We start from the raw sequence: 15841 nt of genomic DNA, 5'->3' as shown, positions 1-15841 counted from the left end.
GTGGTTCAGCGGCTCTGTCAAGTTGAGCTCCGATGCGTCAACCCGGTGAATCACCAGCAGCACCAGCAGCAGCAGCAGCACCGAAGGAGGAGGATAACGAAAGGAGAGGAGACAGGGATGGGACGGAAGGAGTGGAGGGAGAAGGAGAAAAGGAGTGAAAGATAGAGGAGGAGGAGGAGGAGGAGGAGAAGGAGGAGGACGACGCTACAAAAAGGCTCCGCCGTCATTCAGTCTGTCACACAGACCACACACACCAAGTCAGCCGCGCCGGCACAATCTGCATCCTTCTAACTTTTAACCAGACGGAACCGACATCACCTGTGTGTTCCTTCGGACAGAGCAGATTTCATTGTAACCGTCACATGATTTTTTTTCTCTCTCCCTCAACCTCATTGATGTAAAAGAGGAGATCATTATCGGGTTATTTCTATAATCTGCCCCTGGATGAACTCCTGAGAGCGCACTGGACGGAATAACAGGATTTGGGGAAAATGAGAAGTCTTTGTGGAGGTAAGACCATCAATCTCATACTTTAAATAAAAAAGTTTCCAAAAAGAAAAAAAAGAAAAATTAATATTTTTTAGTTTGCATTGCCCTTCTTTGTGTTTAAAAAGTTGAATGGTGCAGAGATACAGACTGTTTTGGTGTTGCTCTGTTTTCCGTTGTTTATTTCTGGAGTAAGAAATCATTCCTTTTTTTATATGTTAAATATTCAAAATGAGTTAAATATAATTAGAACTGAAAAATAGATACATCAAAATATTAAAAAAAACAGATGGACTGATCTCTGCAGATGCACCTTTCTTAGCAGAGATGAGTGTTTTCCAGATTTAGGCATTTAAGTTAGAGAAACAAGGTCTAAAGTAAGTAGAAAAAGCAGTGTGTGTGTGTGAGTGTGTGTGTGTGTGTGTGTGTGTGGCAGAGAGAGAGAGAATGTGGGGGTTTATTCACAGTAAAAAAATGACAGGGGTTGATGGGGTCAGAGGCAGCTAAAGCTCCTGTCTAGTTAGCTGTCACTGATATGAGAAAGTACATGATTCACGTTAGTCAGGGTGTGAAAGGACGACACACACACACACACACACACACACACTTTTCCCCCTGGGATGACTGGTGCGGCTGCTGCTCTGTGTCTATGAAAGGATGGAAATGGAGGTGAAAGGCAGCACTGGAGAGCGGCTGTGTGATGAAATGATGTCCTGAACAAAAGTTTCCTGTCTTCTTCTTTCTTCCTCTGCTCCTGACTTCCTCCCTCGTCCTCATCCAAGGTGGTCACACTTCATGCGAAGCAGCCGGCCATCAGCAAATTCAGTGTAACTTTAGAGGGACAGTAAATAGAGAGCTGAACTGTTGTTTCCTCTGATACTTAGAGCAAATAAACACACACACACACACAGAGAGAGAGAGGCACAGATATGTTTTTCTTTACAATAATAGACTAAATAATCCTCTCTCTCTCTCTCTCTCTCACGCACACACACACACACACTCACACACACACACTCACACACTGACAAAGCCTGGTATTGCCGGGAGGCTTGAATTAGTGTCGGTGTGTTTCACATAAAAGCTTTAGTGTGTGTTGGACCAACACACCGGCCAATAGGAGGAAACAGGGGAAGAGTAAAAAGAAAGAGAGAGAGAGAGAGGGGATAAAGTGAACCCTCACATCTTTGATTCGCTCAGGCCATCCTCAATTCTTCATGGGATATATATGAATGTCAAGAGTATATGTGCAAGAGTAAGGGGAGAGCAGAGAAAGGTAGAGACAGACAAAAGTAAATAGAGAGAGAGAGGTACTGGCGGCAGAGGGGTTAATGCAGTGCAGATTGACAGAAGTTAGCAGCACCCAGAGGGAAAGAGAGAGGAGAGAGAAGGGGGGACTGATATAAAATGAGTCGGTCACGCTTTGAACAGTTACACATGCTGTTTACATTTTTCCCAAATTAACATGGCCCCTCGCTTCAGAAAACTCTCCCTCACCGGCTCCCTCTCTCCCCTCCACCAACTCCTTTCCCTCTTCGTCCTCCTCCTCCTCCTCCTCTTTCCCCTCTGCCTCTATCTTCCAACACTCCAAAATATCTCCCCTCTCTCTCTCACACATCAAGATCTTGTCTTTTAAAGTAAAAGTTCTGCATTCAAAATTTCACCTATAGTTTTTTTAATTGATTCAACAAGTATTTGAATGCTGCACCTGGTTTTTATGTGCTGTTTGGCTTAAAGTGGCTTTAACAACACTAATTTGACATTATACGCAGTAGCTGCCGCTGTAAAGAAAATAAGTAAAAGTAGAAGATTCCCTGTAATGCAGTGAGTTCACAGCTTCCTTTATAAAAGAAAAGATACACAATTTAAACAGATCAGAGCTAACAGCACATAAAAGACGACAGTTATACCACATAAAGAGACACACTTTGTCCCATAAACCCATTTCTAAATACTGCTGTTCAGTTCACAATGTAAAAAATGCCTGTAAACCTAAAAATAAAATAAAAATATAAGGTCTGATTACGTTTGTGTGCCGTAAGCCTTAAAAAACCTTTTATTTTTCAAAAATAAATGCACTCTTGGCTCAGTGGTCATAACAGCAAAGTTATCATCATCATCACTCTCAAAAAAAGCGACCACCGAACTCCTTTATTATCTAGTATTAGGGTAGTTGGACTAGTTCCGATCCACATTCTTGGATGGCTGCACAAAAGCTGATGTGCATTTTGCGTTGACTTAAAAATGCCAATTTCACGAAAACGAAATATAACAAAAGCTGTTTATGACCAAATGTATCAATGACCCCCTCCTAGTTCAATTATCTGCTTTTTACTATGTCAGCTGCCTTCACAAAGGTCGAGGTAACATCTTTAAATCATTTGTTTTGTCAACCAAAAGCTCAGACGTGAAATATATTCTGTTGACTGAACCTAAAACGCAGGCAACATTTAGAGCTGGAATTAGAAGTTCTTGCTTGTCATCGGCGACAGATTAATTTTTGTTCTCTGTTATTTTTCATTGCTGCTTTCCAGCTTTGTTTCAAGGCATTGACAGAACAGAAAATATGAAATCCATCGCCTGGTTTTTGTCAGAATTTTTTTATAAGGTGTTTTTTTAAAACTTAAAACCATGAGGTCGGGATGAGAAATAGTTGAGGTGGGTGTAGCAGAGACAGAGACCGAGAGAGAGTGAGAGAGAGGGGGGTTTGGAGGTAAATTAAAAACCGAAGTCCTGAAAAAGGGGAAGGAGGGAATGAGTGATGTTGATGTAGGAACGAGTGGAGCCAATTAGTGAAAGGAAGAGAGGGGAAAAGCAATTAGATATAGAAAGGAAGGAGACTTTCCAATGGAAGTTTGATGTTTCAGGGAGATTTAAGGAAGTGGAACAGATGAAGCGACTAAGAAATTGAAACCAAACATGGTGATAAAGCATGAAGCGACTGGATCCCACAGATTAAAAACAAAAAAACAAACAAAAAAGCAAAGATGGATTGTTTTATAAGGTGACAAAAAGACAGACAATAATGTGAGAAAAGAAACTGAGCAGAGGATTTTGAGTTTACGATAAATGGTCTCTCAGAGAGTTTCTGGGCATAAACACGATTTTTGTAGATTTTTTTTTTTTTTAAATGTGCATTTTATTTTTTTGCCTCTTTGGGTCATTGATGTTATTTGGCAACCCCAGAATGTGTGTGTCCAGTGCCAAGAGGATCAATGTGAAATTCAGTACGAACAAACTCCAGAGGAAGGAACCTCATGGGAGACGGGATGGGAAAAGTGTGTGAATTGTTTATGTGTATTTGTTCGGTTTAATGCTGGTGCATACATGGACTTACACAGCAGCGCACACTTTGGATGCACGTGCACTCATGTGTATGTGTGTGTTGAGTTAGTGAAGGAATGCACACTTGATTGAGTGCAGACTGCACATAAATCTGGCCTTTAACTGTACACAGACACACAACACAGACCCTGACCCCAGATCGTCAACCCTCCCACACCTCCTCACCCCTCATGTGTGTCTTTGTCCACTCTGGCTCTGTCCTTCTCATCAGTCTGTTGTTGATGCATGTCTCTTCCTCCCAGCAGCCGCCTGTGTGTTGAGTGTGCAGGACCGAAAAATAAAAAAAAATTGCCAGCAGGTACAGTGCAGCTGAAAACAAACATTTCCTCTGAGCTGGCACTGATGAAGGCTGTCTGTCAGCAGAACCACACTGGGCCTGCAGCTCCTCCACGTTAGACAACAAATATGCAAGAGGATGGGTGCAAACTAAACGAGGCGACGGAGCAACGCAACCACACTTTGTGGCTGTGGTGTGAAGATTTCAGTAATCACATCTGTCATTAAAAAAACTCCACACACAGTATACGCCTGCTAATGCACAGTCTGAAAAGACACAATACAGTTGTTTGTGTGAAGCAGCCATCTTGGATTTAGGGTCATAGTTTGATCATACTTCTGTCAGACAGTAATGCTGCATTGCATCACAGATGGCATCACAGCCGTTCAGGAAATGACATGATCCCGGCTCTCTGTTAGGGACAAGAGAAACTCCCCATCACTTTTTTTTAAAAAAAATTTTAATGGATTCTACTAATTTAAATGCTTAAATATATTTATGCTAATAAATGAGGAAAGGATAATTTTTCCCAAATGTTAGTTGAAAGTTCTGCAGTTTTGTTTTTTTTCAGCTGTCCAGATTTTTTCTGACATCTTGGAGTCGAGACGAGAAAAGTTTTGCCGACTCTGCTGCCCAGTCTGAATAATATGACATGAACTTGGCAGCTGACTGTTTTATCAGAGATTATAATCAGATTACTTGAGACAAGTTTGGATATATAAAAATATATTAAAACATTTCAGAGAATTCAAATTTAATCACGTTTAATGAAGTCCAGACCTGGAGTGGACATCACTCAATACATGTCATGTACCGTGACATCATTGACTGCAGGATGCAATGTGTGGACGGGCCCATCAGTCATTTCTGCCCCTCGAGTTTTCTAATATCGTCTCCTGCTGTAGCTGAAATGTTTCGCACAAGAGTGAAGAGTGATGAGTCAATTTTAGTTCTGAATACTAGTCACTCTCACAGTCTTCAAATGTGACATTATCCTGCAGCTATCCTAATCAATGCTGCACAGGAAATGATAAACAGAATTAATGTACACCTGATGTTGCCCTTCTGTTTCAGACCTCTTTCAAGTGGTTACACTGATGAAGGGCAACCTTTCTCTTTTGGCACCAGAGCGAGGCTTTCCTGGAGCAGGCTGGAGAGATTTACTTGCACATGTTTTTTTTTCCCACAATACCAAATTCTGTTTAAGTGCTTGTTTGAAACCTCAAATGGTGGTGCATGTTGGGAAAGATGAAATACAAGTCATCCCTTGGATGGAATCAGTACAACACCCACAAACACTGGGTCACTGGTTTACCAAAAATATGGTCTGGAGTGTAAAATGTCAAATGTGTTACACAGGACTGATTGCCCTCTGTGTCCAAAAATTCAACTCTGAACCCTGACCCCGTGGGGAGGTTTCATTTTGACCTATTTGGAGCTCTGAAGCTCTGCCTTGTGTTCAACTCGCAGCTGGCAGCCAGACTCCAGAGTGCCACATCTGACTTTACACCAGCAAACAAACCAAAGATAAAAAATATGATCTGTTGTGAATAAAGGAGCTCCCCTGTGTGTTCATATGTGTGACTCTAATAGGTATGTGCATGTAGAGTCACACACACACTCACACATGCACACGAGTGAACAGAGGCAGGTCATGGTCGGCTGTTGCAGGGAACCCCTGTGTTGCTGTAATGCAATCCTCCTGCGGAGAATGTTCTGGTTTCAACCCTGCCCTGCGGAGTGTGCTGCTCCTGCCAGGTACACAGACGCAGCCCTGAGCCTGCAGGGCTCGCCTTGAAGTCAGGCTGGATGCCGGCTATAGTGTAATGTAGTTACTCAATCTAATATTATATAACAACAACATGGCTCACAGTTTGAGTTTACTTGTACAAAAGAGAGGTTGTATTTAGCCACAGCAGCGGCTGCTTTTAGACATGTCAGTGTTCAATCAAAATAACAAGAGCCTTTCACGTCTGGCAATCATCTCCGTGCATGTGGCTGCAGACAAAAGGAAACAGTTTGGAACAGTTTGGCTTGATTTTTGCCAAGAAGATTTTTCTTTCTCTATTTACAAGCTTCAATTTTTCAGTACCTGTTTATTCCTTTCAAATGCACTCTGCACACTGTGTGTCCTTTTCCTTCAGGGCTGTTTACTCTGAGAGTCAACGATGTCGTGTCGATTTCGGGTGTGTTTTGATTCTAATGGAGGATGTTCAGTGGGAGGGGCTTGCCGCTTGATGAGCTCCAAATGTTCAGCAATTGCTGAAAGATGCATATTGCCTCTGACAGGTGATGAGAATGGAGGAGGCATGGCTGACAAGGATAGGCCTGGTTGACTGATTTCCAGGTGTGTGTGTGTGTGTGTGAGGGAATTGCTCAACCACAGTTATTTAGAAAACAGTATGGGCGGATGCTTTGATGTAGTCGGCAACTCCAGGTCGACAGGTAGTGGAAGAGTTAGCAGCTATGATACAGGATGTTTCCTTTTTTTCTGTTTCTTTTTAATCAAGCAGTTAGCTGTCACTTCAGTGTCAAGCATGTCTAATCCTATTTTAATTTGCAACTGCCAGTTTCCCAATCTGTCAGTAACAGCTGAGTTTGTGTGTTACATGGCAGAACACAATCAAATTTATTAAACATACTTGTCAATGTATTACTTGGATTTATCGAAGTGTCCTCACCACAACCTCAGCGTTAACAGGGTCAGTCTACCACACCTTGTCTGTGTCTGTGTGGACTTTGACAGTGCCTGACGTGCATGACATATATATATATATCTTGTATACTGGACTGTACATAACATCAGTGGGTTTCTACCCAACCCTCTTTGGGAGTGCATACCGACACGACAAGAGGTTGAGTCAGTGGAAAAAAGGTGTTGACTATTTTAGGTCAGAGTTACTCAAGTGTGCTAAGGGTTTTTTCAAGGTGTTGAGGCTATTTATTTAAAGTCTCTTATTCGTCCTGTGGGGCCCATTGTGAAAGATGAAAGCATATAGAGACGGAGTAGGAGAGCTAATCAGGGTTAATTGGCTTCTGTTATTTTGACCTGAGGCAGACCTGGGAGGGATGAGAGTGCTGTGAAGGAGAAAAAGAGGAAAAGCATGGAGGGGAAAGCTATGACGAGGGAGAAAGGAACGTTTTAGTGTGACTAATTTGAGAGGAGAAAGGGACTGATGCGGTGAAGCAACAGGACGCCTGAGGTGTGTCTCAGGCAGGGAAAGACCGATTGAGCGCAAAGGCAGAAAGCCGACGGGGTCACACCACGTTGTGCAATGCATGTTTCACACCTGTTGAACAGCAGCATGTTTTGCCCATAATTACAAGCATGAATCACAGCCCATCGTCTGGGTGTCAGGAGGATGAGAGCCAGAGAGAGAGAGAAGGACGACAAAAGAAAGGTCCTGCTCTACTGTGCAGAGACACCGGAGACTTATGAAGAAGAAGGAGAAAGTGTGAAAGTGAGAGAGCAAGCATGGGACAAAGAGAAGTGGACGGACATGAAGTTCCTTAATGTTGAAAACCACCTTTCAGCTCCAATTTACCCTGTTTGAAACCAGAGACAGGACTACTAAAAGGTTTCCAGTGTTACAACCCAACTCCTCTCTCTCTCTCACACACACACAGACACACAGACACACACCAAATCCTTGTGTACACTCTCAGCAATGTGACTTTAATCCACATATATAATTACAGCTTCAAACATTCTAACAAACACTCACACAGTAACATAAAACACCTACACAAACACTCCGAAACATAAACAAGAGCTCCACAGCAAACATGCAACTGATACACACACATTAATGTTTGTGATCCTTAAGAAAGCCACATGTCTTTGTTTTTGGGTTTATCAGTCAGGAATGAATGTGTGTGTGTGTGTGTGTGTTTGAGCAGCTGTTTGCCTGACAGCCTGCTTCATTGAACATAGGAGCCATTTGTCTGACTGTCTGAAGCTATTAAGTGAAGTTTTATTTGAAGCCAGAGTAAACCTCCGACAGCCAGAAACCTCTAAAATTAGATTGGAAACGGAAAAAGCTTTATTGGCAGTGTCAGATAACGCTGACCTGGCAATACATAAACAGACAGGGAGGCCATCGCCATAGAGACAAAGAAATAAACCAGAATAATATTTTTTTTTAATCTTATAAACAGTGTGATGGACTAGAGTCTGCTGAGCTCTCAATCATCAGATTCATTATACCCAAGTCAAATAATCACAAAATGTGTGAGAAAATAAGAGCTGAAATAGATTTCACCTCACTGTTATTATTACAAATACCTCTGCAGTGTGGGTTAATTAACACTCGGATACCCGAGGCAGGGATGTCGTTGAAGAAACGTCTCATCGTGTCTGTTGAGTTTTAATCAGAGTCTCATTTCATTTCTCTGCAGTCTGTCAACGCCAGCTCGTCTTGATGTTGGCCGCTGCCATGGCGATGGCTGCGGATCCATCCCAAAACCTGGCCAGTGAAAGGAGTTCAATAGAAAGTACGTACGAGCTGACCAAATATCTGGAGTATCAGCTCAAGGAAATTAAAGATGTCTATGTGAGTAGTTATTTTTTGTGGCACTATTATTATTATTATTCATGTTTTATTGATTTATCAACAGAAACTAAAATATATGCTTCAGGTCTAAGAATTTGTATGTGTTTATGCAAACACATTTGAAAATGCTACTACTCAAACCATTTAAAGTGGATGTAACTTCCAAATGGTATTTGTGTAAGCTGTGCATGTTTTTCTGTGCATAAAAGGTTTATTAAAGACATGACCGGAGCACCTACTTTTAGTTTACTTTAAAGTGGTTATGATAATCTGACGTGGCTTGTTTTTAACCCGTCTGATCATGTTGCTTGCATTTTAAATATCTCCTCCAGCTGACATATCTTGGTCCTCCTTTCAATGAGAAAGACTTCTCCCCACCGCGACCCAACAGTACTGCTCTGACTCTGCCGAGTGCTGCCACCCGACTGGAGCTGTGGCACGGCCTGGAGAACCAAGCCCGGCTGGCCCAGAATCAGAAAGCCTACTCTGTCCTGCTAGCAGCCGTCAGGGAGCTAGCCCGCTCGACCCTCTGTCCGTCCCTCAAAACCTCCCTGCTGCACTTTTGCACAGGTCTGGATGGACTTCTGGGCTCAATATCTGCACTGATGACCACCCTCGGTTACGCACTTCCTCCTCAATCTGCACACATTGGAAGTAATGCTGGACAGAGGGGAGCAGGCGGCAACCGACCAGCTCCACTCATGAGCCAGAGCTTATACAGATCCAGAGCCGGAACAAGGACAGAGTCTGGTTTGCGTAGCAGCCAAAGAAGAAGTGGGACAAAGGTGGTCAGAGGAGAAAGGGACGCTGCTGTCACAGTGGACTTGATGGAAAAAAAGAGAGGAAAAGATGGGAGGAGAGCAGAGGTGACCACAACCGGAGGAAGGAACAGTGGGTTGAGGGACAAAGGAAAAGGAGACAGAGGCAGGAGAGAGAAGAGGGAAGAACCGGTGAGGAGGAAATGGACTGCCACTGGAAGGACGGTGGTGATGGAGGAAGAGGAGGAGACATGGGGTAGGAGAAGAAGGTTGTTGAGCATCAGTGTGGATGAAGAGGAGGGGCTGTCTGAAGTGTCATACAGCTACAACCTGAATGCACACTATCCAGACTCCCTCAGACCAGAAGATGGATTTATCATAGACAGGAAAAGAGAGCTAATTGAGGAGGGACAACACACAGATGATGACTTGTCTGCGTCCAATTTCCAGCATCGGCTCCCTCGCTCCATTGTCTCCCCTACCTTCCAACCTCCTCTGTCCACACTATCCCTCCTGTACCAATTTGGAGCTAGCGAGGAGCACACCCTCCTCCCTCAGACTGTCCCTCTGTCTTTACGGAGGGGCACCTCCCTTCTCTCACCTCCCCTGAGTCCACTCTTCTCGTCCTCCCCCTCGTCTTCTTCCTCCTCGCTCCTATCAGTGCGGCCGACAATGAACGACTTCGCGAGGAAGGTGGAGGGGTTTTGGATACTGCGAGAGCTGCAGAGCTGGCTGTGGCGATCAGCAAAGGACTTTAACCGCCTCAAGAAAAGACTCAGAGGCTAAGACATTTTTAGGCTGGACACTGAGACACACAAAAGTGCAGTAGATAAAAAAAACTACTCATGTTAAACACATTCATTCATACCATACTGGAATAAGTGAATGAGGGACTGCTTGGCAGGTCACAAGACAAAGACAAAGACAGCATATTACCCACACTGTCACCCGCCTAATGCACATAGCAGCTCATTGAGCGAGAAACACTGAGACTGAGTTACCGGACTTCACAGCTCATAGATCAACAGAAATACCACTGTAGGTGGTTAGACACACATACACACACAGACCGAGTGACAGGCAGCGACAGTGCAGCCATTGAGTGAAAACTGATGTAATGACCCAAGATGTGTGAATCAGCAAACATTCATTTTCTCTAAAGGAAGAAGGGACAATTTCTGAATGGGTAGAAGACAAAAGAGGAGGAAAATGGCCAGAGGGGTGATGACTGCACAGAGAAGGGAAAGGGGAGAGGAAGCTGAGAGGGGAAGCGTGAGTCAGGAGATGAGCACTGGAAATAACCAGCAGAGGGGTGCTGCTGAGTAATCACAAGTCAACTGGTCAGTTACAGTAACCCTACAACAGCGCTACACAGACAGCGCGGGCAGAGCGCTCACACACACACACACACACACACTTATCATTCTCTACTATGCTGCTTTCAGTGCTCATCATTTTTAGAAGAAAGACTTACTAAGAGTTCAAACTCACAGCAGGAATGGTTGACCACTGTGACCTGAGATGTCCCCTCTCCACAGCACAGCAAAAAGGCCTCTTCTATTCTCAAATTCATTGAAATGTTGGCAGTGTCTGGGTCTGCTTTACACCTAGTCAATCTAAATCATTAGAGGAGCTACGAGTGAAATAATTCAGCCCTTCCACAGCCTAAAACATGATTTTGGACCACTTTAACATGGGTGTCTATGGAGATTGAGTCACAAACTGGACATCGGTCTAAGTGCAGATCACCACTTTCACGCTTACACTGCAAACCTAATAACTAGACTTTATCCTGTCAGCTTCCCAGCATCAAATTCTGTTGCACAGAGTCAACCTGTTTACCTGTGAATGACAGATACATCCAGATGTCAGAAACAGTCACCATTCTTGCATTTCTTAAAAAACACACACAGTGGCTTCAAAAACTGCGATCGGTCAACGTGGTCTGATTTCAGACTGATCATAGTGTCTCCTTTATACTACTAAAAACCGAACTGTTCCTTCAAGTACCATCACATTCCTAAATACAGAAATTAAACATCCTGAGATTTCCCTCCTGACATGTTAAGAAATGTCTTTTCCCAGAACAGATCTATCGTTGTGTTTTCAACGTGCCTTAGATGATATGACTAAATCTTATGGATCATATCTATACTATTTATTGAACAAGATGTTTATTTATTTTTCTCCAGTGTGAAAATACTGTGTTGTAACTCAAGAGAGAATAAATACTAGCTTTTGTACAGAGCGTGGTGTTATTGGTCATTTGGGAGCCCATTGGGAGGAGAGAATAAAGAAATGCATATGGGATTTTTGTTTGCAATGGTTTTAGTTTTATAGGGATGGTTTCGGGTGATTGGCACAAGGGGAGAGGAGTTTGGGGTCGGGGCGTTTCCTTGAAAAACAAAGGCCGGCTCACATTCATGGCAAAAAAATAGAGCGAGAGAGGCGGGGTATGAGAGACTTTTTATTTGTCTGTCCTGGTGAAAATTTACGATCTTTCTCCTTTCATCTCTCTCTTCCCACCTCCCACTTTGCTTTCCTTTCTCATCGCACTATCTCACGAAGCTCCTCTTCCGCCGAAAAACACCAACCCCCCCTCACCCTCAACTTGTGGCGGTGAGGGCACAGGTACAAACACACCCCTCATAATCCCGCCAACAGCCCGGGTCTCTTGTTGTGTCTGCATTTCAACGTTAGCCATGTCTCTTTCACCGCCTCTGTCTCTTATCGTTTTTTTTTGCACGTCCCTTCGTTCCTGTCTTTTATCGCCTTCTGCGCCGGTTATCTTTTTTTTTTCTTGTTTGGCTTTATTGCTCTCAACAACACTTTTATCCCACATTCTCTGCAGCTCTCTGGCTCCCTCTCTTAGCCTCGGGCTAGATATTAAAGGATCAATGAGAATCTCCCTTCCATCACCTCCGAGGTACACACCTGCACATAACTGCAACCCCACCCCCACCCACCTCTGATACACACACAAACACACACAGTCCCAACACTCAAATGGGTGGACACATGTGCACGCATGAACCTCAACAACACAATTAGAAGAGCAGGAAGTGACTGCTATTGGAGGGTGACTGCATCAACACTGACACATCATCACACACATCCATGACTCTACATGTGTTGTAAAGGGTTAACAGTGACACACACACATGAAGCACTGAGTGTTTTTACATTCAGTAAGCACTGACTGATGGGCCACCAGCAGTCAACAATGGCAGCTTTGTAAGGCCTAAATGTGTGTGTGTGTACGCTTTGACTTGTGTGTGTGTGTGTTGTTTGCCCCTGTGTGGGCTCGCTAGCGCAGCACGTGTGTGAATCATTATCTCTATGTGTCAGAACTTCGTTGGAATGAAGCTTGTCATGCATAGCTATCTAACAGCCATCAGTCACTGTTGACTCTCTCTTTCTCTTTCTGCCTGTCTCACTCTGTCAGCAGAGCAGAGACAAATTGCTGTAACTAATACGTAACAGGAGAGCAGAGCCCTGTTAGGATGACTCAGCTGGCAACTCCTTCGATAAGAACAGATACTGAGTGACAAGGCATTGACATTATAGGTTTGTTTGGTCTATGAGCTGCTGAAAGAAAAATGTCTGCCTGTCTGATTGACAGGCGGTGATGTAATGCAGCAGAGTTGAGGGCAGTCATGTTAAAAAAAACCTTTATTTGCTCTTTTAGAGCTTTTTTTTCTTGCTCAATTTCTCCTTTTTTTTCAAAAGGAGAACATGAAGATTTTTATCACCCCTTTTAATAGTTATATTAAAATGATAGTTTAAAAAAAAAAAGGTAGGGCAACTATTAAGATCCACTTTCTCTGTTGTGAAATGTGTGCGTCCTTATCTTTTACCAGCTATGTGATGCCTAGGTGAGCATAACATTTGCCAGGTTGAAGAGTCTCCGAGAATTTTTGGTAACACTGACCTACTTTCTAATACTAATGCATTTATTGACTTGAATTTAACTTGAGGCAAAGTTTACTTTTGACTTTATTTCTTGTCAATCTGTATTGAGCCTGTCTGGGTGTCACAAAACAAAAACACTGATACACACAGTGTCCACAGCAGCTGAACCAAGCTGAGGCTAAATGACAGAGTGTATTGATTTACAACAGCCCCTGAAGCAACATCCACTGGTCCTGTCAAAAAGATGAACAATAAATAAATCCATACACAAGATAGACGGACGGCTGGATGACAGAATTTCAGGGTTTTACCCAGGATGTAGAGTTTGTGTCCTGTCAGAAACTCTTGCCTTTTTTTTCAGTGGCCCAACCTTTGGTAAGGTTCAAAGAAAATCATAGATGTGGTTGTAACAGACCCTTTCACAACATTAAGCACCTTTTACCAGGTGAACGTCTCCAATATGCAACCATATGCTGTTTACTTGGCTACTCTGGTGTCAAGTCCAGCCCTAAACACCAGGTGTGTTATGTGTGGGGATTCTGTGCACTTTATTTTGGGATGTTTTCTGAATGCTTGGTGTTTCACTTGTCTCCATGGTGGAGGATGTTTTGCCTTTAAGATGGAGGCATGGCTGGACCGGCGGCTTCTCCGACACTGGATTTCCTGTGGGTTGCATATTTAAACAACAGCGTGACTCACCTTCGACGCTGGATTGTCTCCACTCGTGGTACTCTCTCGACGCTGTTTGTTGTCAAGCAGTCCCTGTATTCTTTGAAAGATTCTATGGAAAATTCTTGTGGATTCATCTTTTTTTTTCTTCTCCAGCCAGACCACCAGCCACCTGCCACGCCATCTTCCACGTCCATCTCATATGTGATCACTCTGTTAAACTTCAGTAAATCTTCAAAAAACTGTCCTGCTTCTGGGTCTAATATACAAACCTTACAAGGTGGTGCAAATGTAAACAAACAATTAAATCAAATAAAACAAAATCAACCTATTGTTGTTTTCCTGACATTTGAAGTAATGATGCAATAAATAAACAGCTCATGTGTGTCTACTCTAACAAACTATTTAAATCATATAATTAAATCATTCGATGAACCTTTTAAACTAAAAATTCCATCTTCTTCTGGTGCCTTCAGCTTTGTTCTGTTTATATGACCCATTGCTGTTTTTTGGTCTAAATCCTTTTTCCTTTTTGGACTGATTGTATTGTATTGTATGACTTTAACCACAGTGATGCTGTGTTTTGCTCCCACAATAGTTTCTGAAACTATTACAGCTCTCATTCACATCCTGAAACAGCTTCCTCTCCATATTTGGAAACATTTCACTGTATTTATGCTCAAAAACATTGTAAATGTCATTAGAAATTTCAAAGGGACTTGAAGTAGTAAAAATAATCCAAAGCCTTCAACCACAAACATCTGTAACAGGAGGCCATGCTCGCTGGATTAAGGCACCGGCTCTGATCCCATTTGTTGTCAATGCACTTTTGCTCATTAACACTTGGAAGCAGAGGACAATCGATGTTTGATTGGTTAACTGCAAGTCTAATGCTCACATTCTCCTCCAAAACACCACCAATAAAACCACTTAAGTAATGAGAAACAAGTCAACGGTCCATAAAGTTGGTGTGTTTGATCTTCCAAAAAGTTGCTGTATTCCTTTAAGATACACAGATGCGCTAATCGAGCTCCTCTCAGACCTCCTTTTCCTCCCCGTCTGTCTTTTTCCTATTTGCTCTCTAGGCTTTTTTTTTGTTTCACAATCTTTTTTCCATATGTCTTGCTGCTTCCCTTCAACGTGTCCATCCGTGTGCCATCTTCTCTAGCCGCAATTTCGTGTCATTTTGTGTCATTTTTCGTCTCATTTTCACCCCAAGTGTCCCCTTTTTTCTTCGCCACAATCAAGCCCTTTCACGGTTCCCTCAAATTCCCTCGGCCACCCCCGCGTTCTCCTCGTCTTTTTCCATCTGTCTATCTCCTTCTCTCTTCTTCTCTCCCTCCCTCTCTGTTCTGCTCACCTGCAGCACATAAAAATTCCTCTTTTCTTTCTCCAGAGGATAGTTCAGTCACTCAGGGATTTACTGCATTCCTCTATGCTTTCTCTCCCTCTTTGTCTCCATATCTGTCTCCCCTTGTTTCTCTCGGTTTTGGCAGCACTACACAGCATTTGGTTCAGCCTATCTTGTCCTTTGTCTTTTTAGCACATTTGTATCCATCCCTAAGTCCCTCTGTGTTCTCTTTCTCCATCCCTTTCTGCCTCTGTAATAACACACACTAATCCCATACCTGTCATTTCCAATGATAATGATGACCACACCCAAAATTCTCTGTAGCACCCACTCTACCTGCTCCACCTGGCCTCTCCCTCCTGCTGGGTTTCTGCCATGAGTTGAAACATCCCGCCTCCACTTACTTAGCTGGAGGGTGCAGGGCTGGGCTGCAGCTTCTCACTGCTGTTCTTTGGGTTGGTGGTGGCTGAGGTGGAGGGTTGCTTCAGGG

At 43.2% G+C, this 15841-nt stretch overlaps 1 protein-coding gene across 1 annotated transcript; it reads left to right on the top strand.

Annotated features, from left to right (window-relative positions):
- The first annotated feature begins 166 nt into the window (after positions 1 to 166).
- clcf1 (cardiotrophin-like cytokine factor 1) lies at positions 167 to 11572 on the top strand. The gene is made up of 3 exons (XM_028416263.1): positions 167 to 510; positions 8507 to 8661; positions 8994 to 11572. The coding sequence occupies exons 1-3, from the start codon at positions 492 to 494 to the stop codon at positions 10203 to 10205; spliced, it is 1386 nt and encodes a 461-aa protein (XP_028272064.1). The 5' UTR covers positions 167 to 491; the 3' UTR covers positions 10206 to 11572.
- The last annotated feature ends 4269 nt before the right edge of the window (positions 11573 to 15841 follow it).

The sequence above is a fragment of the Parambassis ranga genome, chromosome 10 (genome assembly GCF_900634625.1).
Source record: "Parambassis ranga chromosome 10, fParRan2.1, whole genome shotgun sequence".
In the NCBI taxonomy this organism is placed as follows: domain Eukaryota; kingdom Metazoa; phylum Chordata; class Actinopteri; family Ambassidae; genus Parambassis; species Parambassis ranga.
Note: the sequence above shows the minus strand (reverse complement) of the source record. Positions and strands in the feature narration are given on the sequence as shown.

Bases quoted from the DNA above. Each gene is read 5' to 3' on its own strand.
- clcf1 (XM_028416263.1), top strand. The intron at 8,662-8,993 runs GTGAGTAGTTAT...TATCTCCTCCAG, and splicing joins AGGAAATTAAAGATGTCTAT to CTGACATATCTTGGTCCTCC.